Raw genomic sequence first — 16,935 nt, forward strand, 5'->3', positions numbered from 1 at the left:
TGGGCACAGCCTGTGGCCCTGTGACTCACGCCATCTTGGGCCCTTGGGCGATGACGGGCAGCGCCTGGGGTGCCCCACCTGACCCCACCACAGGCTGGGGAAGCTGGTCTCCAAGACGCCCTCGGTGTGCTACACTCAGGCCAGCCCGGGCTTGTGGCATTTCTCTGCATGGCACCCACAGACCCTTGGCCTGCCTTTTCCCCCAGGCCAAGGAGAAGATGAAAGAGGAGTCGTGGAACATTCATTTCTTTGAGTACGGGCGTGGCATGTGCATGTATCGCACAGCCAGAACACAGGAGCTGGTGCTGAAGGGCATCCCCGAGAGCCTCCGGGGGGAGCTGTGGCTCCTCTTCTCTGGTGAGCTGCCTACCGCGGAGCCCAGCTCTCCCCTGGGCGGGCCTCCTGAGTCAGCCAGGCTGGAACTCCTGGCCCTTCACAGAACAGAAAGGGGGCTCTCAGCTGTGAAGGGGCTGCTACCAGCCACACCAGAAGGGGCAACCCAGGCACCAGACACCAAGGGCAGGGTGCTTTCACCAGGGTGCCACCTTCACCCTGCAGCAGGAGGCCTGCTTGCCTGGGACAGGCTCTGACAGCATTCATAAGCTTGGCTGCTCAGATGGCTTCCGGGGGATGGCAAAGCAGCCATTCAAACTTGGGTGGGGTGACCCCTCCAGGAGCAGTCAGTCGGGAACCTCTGCCTCACTGTTCGTATCCGACCGAAGAGCTGCACTTCGCTTCGGTGACTGATGTCTCCAGCCTTCCCTGTCGTTGCCCCCGCAGTCCCAGAAGGGGAGGAGGAGGAGAGAGCAAGCTGCCAGCTGTGTCTCTGCAGGGGCCTGGAATGAGATGGTGACGCACCCCGGCTACTACGCCATGCTGGTGGCGGAGTCCATGGGGAAGTACAGCCTGGCCACGGAGGAGATCGAGCGAGACCTCTACCGCTCCATGCCGGAGCACCCTGCCTTCCAGAACGAGCTCGGCATTGCCGCACTGCGGCGCGTGCTGACTGCCTACGCTTACCGAAACCCCACCATCGGCTACTGCCAGGTAAGGAGGCCTGGCATCTCCCACCAGAGGCTCACAGGGGTGAGTCCCGTGGCTGTGGGCCTATGTGATGTCCTCACAGGCCAGTGCCTGTGCCCGTCCTCCAGGAAAGGCCCAACCACAGAAAAGGATGTATTCAGAAACAGACTTAATTTTCACATCATCCTACGCCGTACATTAAACTGTCTTCCGTGTGCTAATCTGGGTCCTAGAGGCTTTTGAGTGTTTGTGTGTGTGGTAAAATACCACACAACATAAAAGTTACCATCTTCACCATTTTAAGTGTACAGTTCAGTGGCATTAACTGCACATTGTTGGGTAACCATCCCCACCTTTTCGTGTTACAAAACTGAAGCTCTGCACCCATTAACCAACTCCCCTGTTACCCTGGCAGCCTTCCTTCTTTCTGGCTCTGTGATTTTGACTCCTCTAAGTAGCTTATATAAATGGGATCATACAATATTTGTCTTTTGGGGACTGGCTTCTTTCATTAGCATCATGCCGTTAAGGTCCATCCGTGTGGTAGCATGTGGCAGAATGTCCTTCCAATTTCGGGCAGAACAATATATTCCATTGTATGGATACACCATGTTTTGTTGATCCATTCACCCACCCATGGACACGGGTTCCTTCCACCTTTTAGCTGTTGTGAATAATGCTGCTGTAAGCCTGTGTGTAAAAATACCTGCTCCAGTCCCTGCTCTCAGTTCTTTTGAGTATATACTCAGAAGTGGAACTGCTGGGTCATACGGTAATTGTATATTTGACTTTTTAAGGAATTGCCAGTGTTTTCCACAGGAGCCACACCACTTTCACTCCCACCAGCAATGAACAATGGTTCCAGTTTCTGCAAATCCTTACCAAACCCACTATTTTCTGTTAGTTTCATCTCATTGTGATTTTGATCTGCATTTCTGCAGCATTTGATTTTAAATCTAGTGGGTGTTTTTCTGGCCAGGTCAAATGGCTTTCTGTTTCCCTTAGACTGTGTCTGGACTTCAAAGAAGCAGACCAACTCCCCCAAAATTACTTTCTGTATGACCAGTGTTTTGCATGACATTATGACCAGTGCATGGAAAACCAGTGTGCTGGCTTTAACTACTAATGTCAGGATGATCTGCCACCACTGAAGCTTTCTCTCGCGAGCGCTGCTGTCCTCCCAGGCCATGCATGGCCCACACCACCTCTCTCACCCTCATTCTGCCACTGCCTCCCTTCAGCTGTTGCACACAGCCCACTCACCCATCTGCCTGGCCCTGCGTCACACCTCTGAGGACACCAGAAACTGCTTCAGAGATGTGCTGCATGCTCACATCTGCCTCCTTGATGTTCCAGGTGCCGCTGGCCCAGTGTGAGGAACTGACCATTTCTGTCTAATTGATTTCCTGCAAATTGCCTTTTGGCAAATGTCCTGGAGTAGGGTGGGACAGACTGTTGTTCTCAGACTTGCTTGTAGAGCAAGGCCATGCAGGCCGCTTGGGGGGAATGGTCTTACTTGGTGGCCCCCAGGAGCCTTCCTTGCTGTCTTGGTGCCTGCAGGCCATGAACATCGTCACGTCAGTGCTCCTGCTCTACGGCAGCGAGGAAGAGGCCTTCTGGCTGCTGGTGGCCCTCTGTGAGCACATGCTGCCCGACTACTACAACACCAGGGTGGTGGGTGAGTGCCCGCGGCCCAGTGGCTCCCCATGGGGTGGGAGGCCTCCCTGGGCCAGGCTCTGGGCTGGCATGTACACAGGTGGGCTCTCAGAGGCCTCAAACATGCTGCAGGCCACGTGGTCATGGTTCCCACTCCACAGATGAGAAATCACCACACAGCTAGAAAGTAGAGAGCCAACCATCTCACCCAGACTTCAGACTCCTAGGAGTTGCTGGCAAGGAGAGATGTCACACATTTGGTAGTTTTTAAACATCAGCTTGGGCTTAAATTCCCACATATCTAATTCTTCTTAAGCTTTTTTACTATAGAAAATGCCCAGCATCTCAATTCCAGCGTGTTGTATGTCACCAGGCACCTCATTACCATCTCAGCTCATATGAACTTATGGCCATTACAAACTATATGATTTAAATGGAAATGCACTTGTAGATATATTTAATTACATATATATTATCCCAAGAGGTCCTTCCCTACCATTTGGTTTCCCCTCTTGGGGTTCTTTAGAATCACATCTGTGTACAAGCTTCAGGGCAGGACACAGAAGCCACCGAGGCCACTATCCAGTTCTGGTGCTTCTGAGGAGAAATTATTTTTCCCCAAGAGGAGAAAATTATCTTCACACAGTGGTACACCAGCTGTAGAAAGGAAACTATGGGGTGTTTTTCTCCACACCCCCTGCCCCCCTCCAGCTCTCAGTGCAAGCAGAGCTGGCCAGGGACCAGGTGGGCTCCCTGCACCCAGGCCCTGGGTCCCACACGAGGGCCCGCCAGAGCCGGGGGTGTGAGCTCACCATTCCAACTCCTTCGTCCTCGCCCTAGGGGCCCTGGTGGACCAAGGCATCTTTGAGGAGCTCACGAGGGACTTCCTGCCCCAACTGTCTGAGAAGATGCAGGACCTGGGGGTGATCTCCAGCATCTCGCTTTCCTGGTTCCTGACCCTCTTCCTCAGCGTCATGCCCTTTGAGAGCGCTGTGGTTATTGTTGACTGCTTCTTCTACGAGGGCATCAAGGTGATCCTGCAGGTGGCCTTGGCTATCCTGGATGCCAACATGGAGCAGCTGCTGGTCTGCAGCGACGAGGGCGAGGCCATGACCGTCCTGGGCAGGTGACCGGGCCAGCCTCCCACCTGCCCGGGAGCTGGCTGGTGCTCCCGTGGACGGCAGCGCCTTACTCTCCCCAGCACTGGGTGCTCCTTGGCCAGCATTCAGTGACCGTGCCTGCCAAGTGCCCGACATGGCCAGATGCAGGGCCGCTCTGGGGGCAGGAGAGAGCTTCCCTTCTGGTGGGAGATAAAGGGCAGGCCCTGGGGTCATGATAAGGGATGGGAGAAGATAAAACAGGTGGCAGGCCGGAGCACCCTGGGTGGGAGGCAGCTGGAACAGCAGGGCCACCGGCCTGCAGCAAAGACAGGGAGTCTGCTGTTCCCACGAAGATGTCCTGGTCATTCAGCCATGTAGCTACCTCTTGTCACCTAGATGGAGGGGACCATGCTGGGCTTGCTGTAACAGCTGAATGAGCTGATACCCAGCTGTCCTGCCTAAGGCCAAGGGTCAAACCTGGCCGCCACCTCCTCCCCAGGCCCCACATCCCACCACTGTGTACTCTCTGTGGAATCCAGCCCCTTCCTCCATCCCCACAGCCTCAGTGCAGGTCCCCAGCACCCCACCCAGGGCCTCACGCTGCTTCATTGTGGTGTCCTCCGCTCTGGTATCACCCACCAACAGCACACAGGGCTCTTTCTGGCCAGAATCTGACCCTGTCCCTGCCAAGGCATGGGGACTCCCTATGCCCCTGGTAGTCCCAAAGCCTGGCCTTCAAGCCGCTTACCTCTGGGCCCTCTCCTGGCCCCACACAGCCCAGGACCTGAACTCTATATAGTCCTGCCAGCCACATGCATGTATTTGCCCTGCCTGGAGTGCTCCCAGGTGCCCAGAACTGCCCAGGGTGCTGCCTCCTGCCCTCTGAGCCAGCCCAGGTACTGGCGGGGGCCCTGCAGGGTCCCAGTCTGACAGGGTTGTCCATCCCTGCTCTGGGGTGTGCTTGCTCTTTGTCCTGTGCCATGCCAAAGCACGCAGTCTGTGGCCAGTCTGTGAGTGGATTTCATGCCCATCCCCCACGCTAGACAGATGCATCTCCTTCTCGGGAGCAGGGGCCTGACTGGGAGTGGGCCAGGGCCAGTGGGGGGGCTGGGGCCACAGCAGGGGAACCATCCACCCTCTCCTACCTGAGTGTCCGGCCCAGCTGGAGAGCCTGGGAGGGCATGAAGTCCTGGCTGGCTGGTTGGACCCTGTGGGGCTCTGTCCCAGGGTGATGCCCCTGGAGAAACCAGGTTCTCGTGGACACCCCTGCAGCAGGGCCCTTCTGCTTTTCTCCTGGGACACCCCTTTGGTCCCTGATTCTTCCTGAGCATGGCAGGGAGTACCCCATCCCCAGTGACCAGCTAGAGAGGGAGTGTGTCATCCTTCCAACTGAGACAAACCTTTCTGCTGGTGGGGCAGGGTCTGGGCTTAGAAAGGCCCCCACCCTCAGTAGCCCCAGAGGATAACTTCAGACTTGGTGCTCAAGCCTCATGGCAGGGTGAGGCCTTCTCTTGGGGGATCCCTGATTTATTTTCCAGGGTGCCTGCCAGGCCTTCTCTTGGGGAATCCCTGATTTATAGCCAGGGCATGCCTCGCCCTACCTGCTCCCAGGCCCCCGCAGAGTCAGCATCTCACCCCTGGCCTTCCTGGAGGGTGCCAGCCCTCAGCCTGTACATTAATTGGGAGTCTAGGCTCCTTGGGTCCCTCTACATCATGTCGCCTTGCATAAGACACCCCTATTGTCTGTGGGTGGTCTAGACTTCTGTCCTTTAATCCTTACAGATACCTGGACAATGTGGTCAATAAGCAGAGTATTTCTCCTCCTATCCCTCACCTGCATGCCCTGCTGACCAGCGGAGATGACCCTCCTGCAGAGGTGGACATCTTCGACCTCCTGAAAGTGTCGTATGAGGTCAGCACCCACAGGGCTCTTTGGCCAGGCCATCCACCTGGACCGTGGGGCATGTGTGGGGTGGTGGGTGGTTGCCCTCTGCTCTGTGATTCTGCCTTATCTAACAGAATCACCTTTGGCTGATAGAAATTCAGCAGCCTGAGCGCCAATGACATTGAACAGATGCGGTTTAAACAGAGGCTGAAAGTGATTCAGTCCTTGGAGGATACAGCCAAGAGGAGTGTGGTACGGATGGGGTGGGGCCCTAATGGCCCCAGCTTGCTGGTGGGGTGGGATGGTGACCTGTGTGGGCCGTTCCTCCCAGCTATCTTTGGACACCCAAGAGCAGGTGCAGAGCTCCCTAGCAGTGGCTTGTGTGGGACTGGACTGCAGGAGGGAAGGTACAAATTTGGGGACTTGGAGACACTTTTCTTTTTGTGGACTGGTCACTGGGAAGCTTCTCTGACACTGTCGAGCCTAAAGGCCAAGCAGAATCCTACTCTGGGCTGAGCCCTCCTGCCTAGCTTTGTCCCTTTCCCTGAGTAGTGACATTTGGCCACCTTCCACTCGTGTGGCCCACCATGCCTCTACTGCAAGCCTTTGTCTACCCCATTTCCAGAGGGAGAATTTACTGGGAGGTTCCAAGACATTCCCGAGAGCCAGTGCCAGGGTCCTTCCAGGGATCAGGACAGCAGTCACTAAATGACTGCCCCTCACCCTGTGTCCCTGACTGTGTGTTCAGGAAGGAAAGGCTCTGCCAGTGCCAAAGAACCGTGAATTGAGTGGCAGGATGGGCATCAAGAGGCAGGCGTGTGAACCACATCTCCTTTCCTGGGTGAACTGCCCTCACGTGCTTGGCCAGCTGCAACACCAAGAGGGTGGTTCAGGTCTTCGCCCTTGTCCATGTGGGGATTCTCTTAAAGAGCAGGAGCTTGAGGATCCACCTCCTTTTTCTCTTTCGTTCTAGGTCCGAGCTATACCTGGGGACATTGGTTTCTCAGTTGAAGAGCTGGAGGACCTTTACATGGTGTTTAAGGTGATAGCCAAGAGCAAGAGCAGGACTGGTACCCCATCATAGCCCCCTAAATGCTTCCTCATCAAGTCCTGCCAGAAGATAAATAGATTTAAAAGCACCCTCAGATGCAGTTACCACAAACCTCACATGAGAGGATTTACTCATTCTTGGAGTTCAGAGAGGACATTCTTATAAGTGGGAGAAAATCCACTCAAATCAACTTACGTAAGAGGGAATGTGTTGGCTCACGTAACTGAAAAGTCTAGGAAAACAGCTTCAGGCATGGCTGGATCCAGGTGTTCAAATGTGCTGTCAAGTTGCTCTACTGCAGGTGTCCTCTGGACTGATCTTCCTACAGAGTTGCAGGAATGTCGTCAGCAGCTCCAGGCTCATCCTGTCCTCTTAGCCCCAGTAGAAAGAGAATTTTTCTTTCCTAGTTCCAAAAAGCCCAGGGCTGATTATTGAATTATTGAGTTAGGTGCTATGGTTACAAGAGTATTTGCTGCTAGGCCAAAACTGGGCCTTGTGCCCACTCTATGGCTTGAGGGTGGAACAGGAGGAACTCTTCCAAGAAACAGTGGGTGCTATTAACAGAGGACTGGGGAAAGGATGTGAAGAGCAGGCAAAAACACCAAAGTCCACACTTGCTTTCCACTTTTGTCTGTTCCCATCTGCCCCTCCAGCTGCCTCTGTTTCAGCCTCCAAGGTGGCCACTGTGGCTTCATGGTCAGGACCCTCTGTGGCTGGCAGCCCTAGGACTCTGTCTCACTTCAGTATCTGTAAATGAGAGGCTGGTGGTAACAGTGTGGGAGGTTCTGTGAAGTGCTGTGTCTGGCCCAGTGTTTGGCACCCCAGGATTCTACAGACTTGGACAGAGGAGGCAGGTGGATGCACAACCAGCCTGGCGATCTACCCGCCAGGGGCTGGAAGGTTAGGCCAGCTCACCAGGCTGTGTCCTCTGCAGGCCAAGCACCTGGCGAGTCAGTACTGGGGGAGCAGCCACCCCGCGACCACGCGCCGAGACCCCAGCCTGCCCTACCTGGAGCAGTACCGCATCACCGCAAGCCAGTTCCAGGAGCTCTTTGCCAGCCTGATGCCCTGGGCCTGCAGCTCCCACACGCCTGTGCTGGCAGGACGCATGTTCCGGCTCCTGGATGAAAACAAGGACTCACTGATCAACTTCAAGGAGTTTGTGACTGGGATGAGTGAGTGGCTCTGGGGCCTGCCCGTGCCCTGACCCTTTTGAGGAAGCCTCCAAATGCCAGTTTTCCCATTACAGCAAGCAGAGGGCAGCCTGGCGCCCTTGGCCCTTGATAAGGGAAGGGAAGTTTTCTCTCTGGGAAGTGTGTCCAGCTGGACCCCTCCCCTGTCTTCCCACCTTCAGCCCGGGGCTGCTCGAGGCCTAGTCTGCAGGCCCCAGAGAAGGGCAAAGCCCAGGGCTCGCTCCTGGGACCTCTCTGAGAGGGAGTCAGACTGTGAGGAGGGTCCCACCAGAGCCCACCGACGGGAAGTGTTTGAGTGCAGACTGGCCATGGGGCTTTGGGGCCCTCTTGCCAGTGCGCCACCTCACTGGCCTTCCTCCACAGGTAGGATGTACCACGGGGACCTGACAGAGAAGCTCAAGGCCCTCTACAAGCTGCACCTGCCCCCAGGTGAGAGCCTCCCCACCCAGCCCCCCACAAGGGCCTCTTCTGTGTACAGAGCTGGGGCTGCGGCGTGCCCAGGCACAGGCCTCTATGGGTGCTGAGCCTCAACACAGCCTGGGGAGCCAGAAATAGTAGAGGCTCCCGCACCAACGGGGGGAGGAGGAGACTGGAGCACGGGGGCTGAGGCCCAGCCTGATCTTGGTCTGTGGGCTGGGCCATGACCAGGGAAGATGCGCCTCAGGGAGCAATCCCCCCACAGCAGGGCCAAGGAAACCGTGAGGGGCGCCACATGAGTGCAGGTTCAAGTTTGAAACCAAGACCCCTTGTTCGTTAGCTTGTCCTTAAGTTTCTCAGGGGTTCCTGTTATTCCAAGGGTCAGCCTGGGGGCACTGCCACAGCCAGCAGGGTGGCCTGGGGAACCTACTTCCCTCTGGCTTCCTAAGTGGCACCCGAGCCTACAGGAGACACGATGGGGCAGGCTGGGCAGGCCAGATCCCACAGTCGCCAGGTTCCCTCCACCTGGGCCAAGTTCACCTGGCCACACGGAGAGCTCTGCAAGGTGGGGTTATCCCTGTTTTCACAGGAGGAAAGTAGATAGAGCAGGAAATTCTTGGTCCTGGGCACTCTGCTCCAGGGTGGATCTGACCTGTCATTTATGACCTGCCCCAGGGAGTCAGCCCGTGATTTTTAGAAACGGGATGTGCCTAACCCCACACTCTCTCACTGGCCTGGGGAGGAGCCCAGAGTCATAGTTTTAAGCTCCCTAGGTGATTGTTCTGTGTAACCAGAGCTGGAAAGTCCTGCTCTTGACCCTGGTGTTTTCACACCTGTGGCTGATTTTTCCCCTGTAATGCAACAAGGAGCAGTAGCCTTGGAGAAATCTCCAGGGAAGGTTAGTACTGGCCACTTCGGACTCTGCTGTGGGAGAGGCCTGGACTGGGCAGCCCACACTGGGCTAGGACCTATGGAAGAGGGCATTCGGGGCCACCCCCACCACTCCCCAGCCACCTCTACCTGCACCTGCCACCTCCCTGATGTGCCACGCACTGTTCAACCTGTCACTGCGTCCTCCCCCATACAGTGGAATGGTGTCGGTCTGAGCCCCTGAGGACTGCTTAATCATAAAGACTATGTCAGTGTGGAACAATGCCCAAGACACATGAAAGAAGAGCAAGTCACTTAAGCATGGCTGGTGGGCCATGGCAGGGCCCTGCACATGTGCCTGCCATGCCGTAAGGATCCTCGGGCCCGCTCAGCAGGGCTGGGAGGAAGGCTGGCCATCTCAGGACTCCCAGCTGCATGGACGAGATTTTACCTGGGATGCATATTACATTTTCAAACAAAGCATAAAAGTCAAGAAAGTAACTAACCAGAATCAGTTGTCAGCATCACCATGGTGGAGCATATTGGGTGCTGGAAATGGTGGGATCACGTGGGGGAGCCTGGCCTTTGTCCAGGCAGTTGTGTGGTCTGCGCGGCAAGTCCGCTGTGTCCCCTGCCCTCACCCCGCCTTCTCTCTGAGCACAGCCCTGCGCCCGGAGGAGGCCGAGTCTGCCCTGGAAGCCACCTGTTACTTCACAGAGGAGAGCCCCTCAGGTGAGCCCTGCAGCCTTGTGGCTCTGCGGCCTTGCTGTGGGGCCCACACTGGTGGCCTGCAGCCCTGGGTGCACCGGGAGCTCACTGCAGCACTGGGGAGCCTGAAGCCAGGGCAAGGGCAGCTGCGTCCCTCCAGGCGGGTCCCCAGGGTATTCTCACTCCTGTTTCTCTTGTCTCTGCCTTCCTGGACCCTGGCCTCTCCCTCCCTCTGCCCTTTGCTCTACCTCCACTTTCCCTTCCAGCATCTCCTCTGGCCTCAGATCTGGACCTTTTCCTGCCCTGGGAGACTCAAGGTCAGTCTCTGGGGGGGGCAGGAGCACCCCTTTGCACTGGGCCTCCTCAGAGTCTACGGCTCCGTCTTCCTAACATGCTTGCATGGTCACGAGGCCTGGAGGTTCTTGGTCCAGGGATGCCTCCTGTGTGACTAAGTCTTAAGGTGGACCCAGGGCCAAGCTGCTCCGTGTGCACTGGGGGAGTGGGGGCGGCCTCTGCACTTGTCCTGAGGGGCAGTGAAGAAGGCCACATGGCACATGGGCACCGTGTAGTCACCAGGGTGTCGGCATTCTGTCATCAGGGCCATAGGGCAAAACAGACAAATGCAGTCGTTCATGTGTGAACAGAGCAGAGGTAAGGGGTAGTGGATGCTCTCCTTGGAAAATGCTCCCATGTTCCACAAAATGTTTCCAGTTGGGAACAGTAACATTTGTTGAGTGCCTATTAGAAGTCACCCCTGTGCTACGTTTAAAGCCAGTTGGGAGCATCAGGCCCAGGGTAATAGGGATTCTGGGCCTGGGATGTGGCCGGGGAGTTGGTGGTGGGTAATATGTTTACAGAACTGGCCAAAACCCCACCCTGTAATTTCTTGTGGGGGTAACACACCCAGGACAATACATACCTGAAAGAGAAATTCGGAAGTACATATCAAGACACCTGAGGCAGGCCTGTGGACAGCATCAGAGGCTTGCTTGAACTTGCTTACTTAGCTGGAGGGCCTTGACTTCAGGTGTGCAAAGTAAAGAGGCAGATGTACCTCCTGCTATCCTTGGAACCTGAGCAAATCAAGGTGCTTTGGCCTTGTCCCAGACACACTACGAGAGGCCAGGGGCAGGGCACAGAGTCTTCAGACCCCCATGCTCCAGGCAGCAGTCTCCTTTCCACAGTGAGAAGCCTGAACTTGATCCCACGTGGTGGCGAGAACCGAGCAGAGCCAGGATGCTGCCGGCCCGCCAGGGGACACCCACTGGCCACACCGCCTCAGGGAGCCTGTCTGGGAGAGCTGGCAGCCCATTTCTCCCATGTTCATGGTCACTGTCAGAAGCAGTGTTTGCCACTCCAGCAGATGTGTCACTTTAAGTTATGCAGTGTCACGCACAGAATCCCTGGTGTGGTGGCAGGTCACAGGTTGAACTGGCAGTCAGGACTCCCCTCAGGTTGACTGTTTTCAGCAAACTACAGAGACCAGTTCTTAGACTTGTCCTGCATTACATGCCTCACTGTTCACTTCAACACCCTGGTGACACTTACATTCTTTGAAGAGAGCAGGTGAGGGTTCAGTGTGACCAGGGGAAGGGAGCGGGCCCTGCCACGGTGCCCACAGATGGGTGGGTGGCCACTCAGGGGCCACAGGGGTTTGGAGTCATAACAAAAGAATGTTCTCCATGATCTTTGTCTTTCTCCGGTTGTCCAGAAACACTACAGCAGGAGGAGCGAGAGGGAGCTGGACCTGAGGACGGCAGAGAGAAAAGAGGAGGTACAGGCAGGCCACCCTGTGCTGGCGCTGGTAGGGACCCCAGGGTCTGGGTGCACCCCTGCCTGCCTCCCCACTCCAGGAGATGGCAGACTGCCTGACATGAACTGTCCCTGTGGGAGGGGCCATGTTGTCTGGTGAATGTCCAGCCATCAGCTGCCAGAGAGGCCTGATTTCATCTGCCCAGGCATGAAACCCTTGTAGCCATGAACACCCTGGCCATCGCCACCTCCTGGTGGGGTTGCGTGCCTTCTGGAGCCCAGCCAGCCTTCCCCTCTCATGCCATCCTCTCCCCAGCATCCATGTGGTTCCATCACCGTCTTGGGGAAGACAGGTTGGGACATCTTCATCAGCACAGGTCATACCTGCTTCAGCATGACCTGGGAGATGGTGGGGGTGGGGGTGTTCTGGAGCGTTCTTTCCATTACCGCCTAGCCAAATGCTGGAGTGTTTTATAGAAGGGCCCAGGTAACTCCATGCCACACCACACCCAAGCCCGCTCACTCTCTGCTGCCAGCCCCGCCCTTTCTCCTGGTTGACACATGGAGATTAACTTTTTCTCCCAACTCACAGAGGAGAAGGGAACCAGCCCTCCTGACTATCGGCACTACATTCAAATGTGGGCCAAGGAGAAAGAGGTTCAGAAGGAGACGATTAAGGATCTTCCCAAGATGAACCAGGTAGGCCCAATCAGAGCCCACAAATGATGTTTGTGGGTATTTCTGATCAAGGCTGAGTCCTCCCACCTGGCACCCCACCATCTTTCCACCCAGCGCCCCTGTATGATGGGAATCCTGCCTACCTCTATAGAGTGTGCTAATCAGACAGCAATCAGAGATGATTCCAGCAAGACAGGAGGCCAACTGCTTCAGAGCCTTGTCCTGGGTGGTATTTCATGGTGAGACTTGCTCACATTTAATCAGTATCCATGAACCAGAGAGGCACTGGGGAAGGTTAGCTTCAACGGGGAAACCCACACACCACCTTTTACAGACAGCCCCAGGGGGCTCCTGCCCCCTCCCAGACCCGCACAGGCACTGTGCACACAGAGGCATGCCTGGCCCACAGCCTGCCTTTCATTGCTGGTCTCTAGGTGCAGTGCCTGGTGTCTTGCTGAGGGGCACACAGCCAGGACCACAGACAGTTAACCAAAGGCAGCTGTTGAGCTGTGGTCCAACCATGCCCTGCCCCACCCAAAGGGGCTCCCTACAGTCTGGGCGTGCCCTCACCCCCAGGCATGAAGAATGGGGTGCCTTGTGGAGTGAGGCGTCGGCCCATTCTCAGACAGGAGTCCTGAATGTGTGGTTTCAGGAACCAGAATCAGACCTCCTCCCCTTGACTGACCTGGGCTGCCCCGGCCTGGTCACCACCCTCTATACAGCCTCACAGAGGGCAGAACTGAAGTCATTCATATTAACAATGTAAAAAGCTCAAAGTGGTTCCAAGACACCATGAAGTCCCTTTGGTTCCTGGGTTTGGAAAGTCTTGATAAAAACAGGTCCGTCTCTGCTAAGAGAATGTATGTAGAAATGGGGACTGACAGGAAGACAGATCACTCTGTGCTGATCCAAAGGCAGCTGGAAAAGAAAGCCCTTGGAAGGCTGTGTGACACTGGTCAGGTCACTTTCCCTCCGAGCCTCAGTGTACTGGTCTCTGAAACAGCCATGACCAGGCACAGGGGTGTGCAGACACTAAGACCTCCCCCACCCTGGTTAGAATGACCAGCATTGCCTGTCTGGCCCATCTCTCATCATTCCCCTGCCCTGTTTGTTTTTCCTCTCAAAGGAACAGTTCATTGAGCTGTGCAAGACGTTTTACAACATGTTCAGTGAAGACCCCATGGAGCAGGACTTGTACCATGCCATCGCCACAGTGGCCAGCCTGCTGCTCCACATCGGCGAGGTGGGGAAGAGGTTTTCCACCCAGCCTGGCAGGAAGCCCCAGGACAGTGCCCCTGAGGAGGACGAGCCTCCAGCCTCCGGCCCCCCTCAGGACCCAGCCCCAGAGCTTCAGCCACCAGCTCTGGGCGACCCCCAGGCCAGAGCGGACAGAGACACCCACCTTGGGAAAGTGCTGCAGGAGAGCCAGATGGTGGGTGAAGGGGGCAGCGGCGAGGGCCGGGTCTCCCCATCCCAGCTGCTGTCTGACGACGAAACCAAGGATGACATGTCCATGTCCTCCTACTCGGTGGTCAGCACGGGCTCCCTGCAGTGTGAGGATCTGGCTGACGACACAGTGCTGGTGGGTGGTGGTGCTGCCCCCAGCCCCACAGCCACCAACCACTATGGGGGCACTGTCGACACTGACTGGGCCATCTCCTTTGAGCAGATCCTGGCCTCCATCCTGACAGAGTCTGTTCTGGTAAACTTCTTTGAGAAGAAGGTGGACATTGGACTCAAGATCAAGGACCTAAAGAAGATGGAGAGACAATTCAGCACCTCCAGTGACCATGAGCAGGCTGGGGCTGGGGCTGAGGGCTCTGCCAAGTGAGAGTTGTCCTCCCTTCTCCCTCCCATTCTGTTTCTCTTTAAGGACACCCCCTCCAGTCAGTCTTCCCAGATGCAGTGGCTTATACATGGAAAGAAGCCTGAACAGCCACATTTGGGCCCAGGCAGAGGCTCCCGATCCCTGTTCCTGCCTGCCTGGTGGGACTGCCTTGGGCCCTATAGTGTCAGGCTGTCCCACCTGCCCTGCTTGCCCAGTGCCTGTGTTCCCCATGCTGTGGCCAGGCCACACCTCATCCTCCACCGTGGGTGCACTTCTATAGCCGTGGGTTCTGGGGCTTTCCTGTCACTTGGCACCAGGCAGGGGGTCACATGCCTGTTGGGCATCAAAGTGGTGGGCCCTTTGAGTGCTCACTAAGAGTGAGCTCCTGGGACAGAGGCAGAAAGCGTCTTGTGGCACTAGAGTGGGTGCCGTACAGCATTACTCTAAATGCTCATTCAGTGTGTCATCCTCACCATTAACCTTAAAGGCCATCCCTCAGGTCCTGATCCATCCCTGTATTCATTTCAGTTGGCTAGAAAATCACACTGTGCTCGATGCCTTAATAAATCCCTGAAATAATTAAATCCACACTGTGTACAGAGCCTTCCTGTGGCCCTGGGCCACTGCTCAGGGCTCTTGGCTTCTTCACTGGCAGGCGTGGGCCCAGGCCATGCTCCAAAGGCTCCAGGTACTGACACCTGCACAGGGGTGGCTGTTCACAGTCCTGGGGAAGAATGGGGACGGGAACATGCTGTTACAGGCCAAGCAAGGCCTGAGTTCACCTGTGCCACCAGGGTACAAACAACCTGGGGCCGCATCAGGAGGTGTGTTCATGACAAGGACTCGGAAGCAGGCAGAGCAGCGGGAAAGCTTCATAGTGAAAAAGTCAGTCTTCAGGTGTGCTGTAATTACAGACTGTTGGCAGGGAAGCTAAGTCGGGCTGACTAGAAGCAGGATGTCTGTGTGATTGTTTTGGGGAGCATAACTGGCTTTCTTCAGTTGGTCCTGAGATGAAGGGGGAGGTGCAAGCAATAGGGAAACTGGCCATCAATGATCAAGTCCCGACTGCTGCCCCCAGTGGTGGTTTGGCTTCCAGAGCTGGTTGCTGCACAGGTGGTCATATATAGTCTGGTCACTGTCCATTTGTATATTCAGTCTCTCAAATATAATTTTTAAACTAATTTTGCTTTTTCTAATATATGATATTGTGCATAATTTGGAAACTATAAAAAATTAAAAATCATCTATAACCCTAACTCCACACACCTGGAAATAATGCCTGGTTTTCTGTAATTGAAATAATGCAACCTTTGACACCGCCTTGCTTTGAAACTGTGTATATGCCTGCATTTTCACTTCACACAGACTCTTTCTAATGGACTTGTGTAACAGTTGTCTTGCCAATGGGTTTCAGTCCTGGGCAAGTTCACTGTGGATTCAGTGTGACCAAAGAAATGACAGTAAAACATTCTTGGGGTGAAAGGGTTATACCCAACTTTATTTCCACGGTTGGCAGGTCAATCACTAAAATCCCATTCACTCAGAGCAAGTCTGCATGCAGCAAGCCGTTCTCTGGGCCTCTCTGCCTGCACAGTTGTCCCGCACAGCCATCCTCTGGGCCTCTGTCCTCAGCGCTGCCACCACTCCAGCCTCTGCTCTGCACTCCTGCAGCCGTGCCACCATGTTGCCCAGACCATTGGGCAGAGCTCTTTATATAACAGAGTGAATAGCAACATATTGCCCACACGTATAGTGAGCTAACCAACCAGTGCCAGGTGAGAATCCTGGCCACAGGGACTTTCATTTTATCCACACAATCCATGCAGTTATCATAACCATTTTTCAGAACATTTATCTCCATTTTTTTCCGTTATATCTCAGTGAATACTAAATACTGCATGAATAAAACATCCATGTGATTCAGGTTATTTTCTTAGCATAGAGGTGATTGCCATATTGTGTTCCAAAATGGTGCTTCCATTTTCCTACCAGCATCCTATTACAATCCTTGGCAGGATTGGGTGTTGTAATTTTAACAAGATGGTCTATGTTGTCAGGTGCTGTGAATGTTTTGGTGAGCTGGCATTAGGGTCCCGGTGCAGTGGGGACAGCAGGCGTGCAATACTCTGCCTTACCCAGAGTGGGACCTGCCTCTCCACCTTCCACAGTGGGTTGCAGTGTGGCCCTGTAAGCTCCAGGAGGGATTCATTTCCTTTTAGGCCGCCTCCCATCGTCATCTCCAGGAAGCCTGGGGCTGATGAACTGTTTTCCTGTCTTCTCAGTTCCTTGCCCATAGGTGCTCTGGTTCAAAGGTTAACTGACCGCCTCTGCCCCTTGGCCCTGCAGGTTCCAATCACGGGCCCCAGCGTGGATCGGAGCAGGGAAGCGACCTCCAGCTCCCTCTCTGGGGCCTTAAGAAGCAGAACAGTGTGCGCAAAGGCCGGCCCGGAGCGGCGGATGGAGGCCCTGCCCTTGCAACTTCCATCTTCCCAGAGAGACCAAGCGGAAACTGGGACTTAAAAAGAGAGCGGTACCGGACCGGGCTCAGACAGCGAGTCGGCGACCTAGCTGGCGAAAACCCCAAGAACACCCGACCCGGCGGCGGAAGGCCTGAGCCCAGCGCTCCCGAGGGACGCCTGCCAACCGCCCGGAAGTGTGGCGGGCTAGAGGGGCCCGAGCGCCTGCAGGGGGCGGGGTCGAACAGGCCAGTGCGCACGCGCACGCAAGGCGGTGCTGCGGCTTAGAGGAGCCTGAACGAGGACGGGGGACGGGGG

The 16,935-nt window shown here is 55.6% G+C and overlaps 1 protein-coding gene across 5 annotated transcripts in view; it reads left to right on the forward strand.

Moving 5' to 3' along the window:
- Positions 1–14,745, forward strand: part of TBC1D9B (TBC1 domain family member 9B) — a 31,708-nt gene extending 16,963 nt beyond the window's left edge. The window contains exons 9-23 of one of the 5 annotated variants that reach the window (XM_037002005.2): positions 207–357; positions 833–1,047; positions 2,584–2,701; positions 3,520–3,805; positions 5,562–5,691; positions 5,818–5,916; positions 6,638–6,706; positions 7,650–7,890; positions 8,272–8,337; positions 9,859–9,927; positions 10,170–10,220; positions 11,615–11,707; positions 12,248–12,354; positions 13,460–13,915; positions 14,003–14,745. In XM_037002005.2, the coding sequence (XP_036857900.2) occupies positions 207–357; positions 833–1,047; positions 2,584–2,701; positions 3,520–3,805; positions 5,562–5,691; positions 5,818–5,916; positions 6,638–6,706; positions 7,650–7,890; positions 8,272–8,337; positions 9,859–9,927; positions 10,170–10,220; positions 11,615–11,707; positions 12,248–12,354; positions 13,460–13,915; positions 14,003–14,164 (2,313 nt within the window). In that variant the 3' untranslated portion in view covers positions 14,165–14,745. Of the gene's footprint in view, positions 1–206; positions 358–832; positions 1,048–2,583; positions 2,702–3,519; positions 3,806–5,561; positions 5,692–5,817; positions 5,917–6,637; positions 6,707–7,649; positions 7,891–8,271; positions 8,338–9,858; positions 9,928–10,169; positions 10,221–11,614; positions 11,708–12,247; positions 12,355–13,459 lie in introns of all 5 variants that reach the window. The other 4 variants (XM_037002001.2, XM_037002002.2, XM_037002003.2 and 1 more) reach the window with 4 other exon arrangements.
- The last annotated feature ends 2,190 nt before the right edge of the window (positions 14,746–16,935 follow it).

The sequence above is a fragment of the Manis javanica genome, chromosome 14 (genome assembly GCF_040802235.1).
Source record: "Manis javanica isolate MJ-LG chromosome 14, MJ_LKY, whole genome shotgun sequence".
NCBI classification, from domain to species: Eukaryota; Metazoa; Chordata; class Mammalia; order Pholidota; family Manidae; genus Manis; species Manis javanica.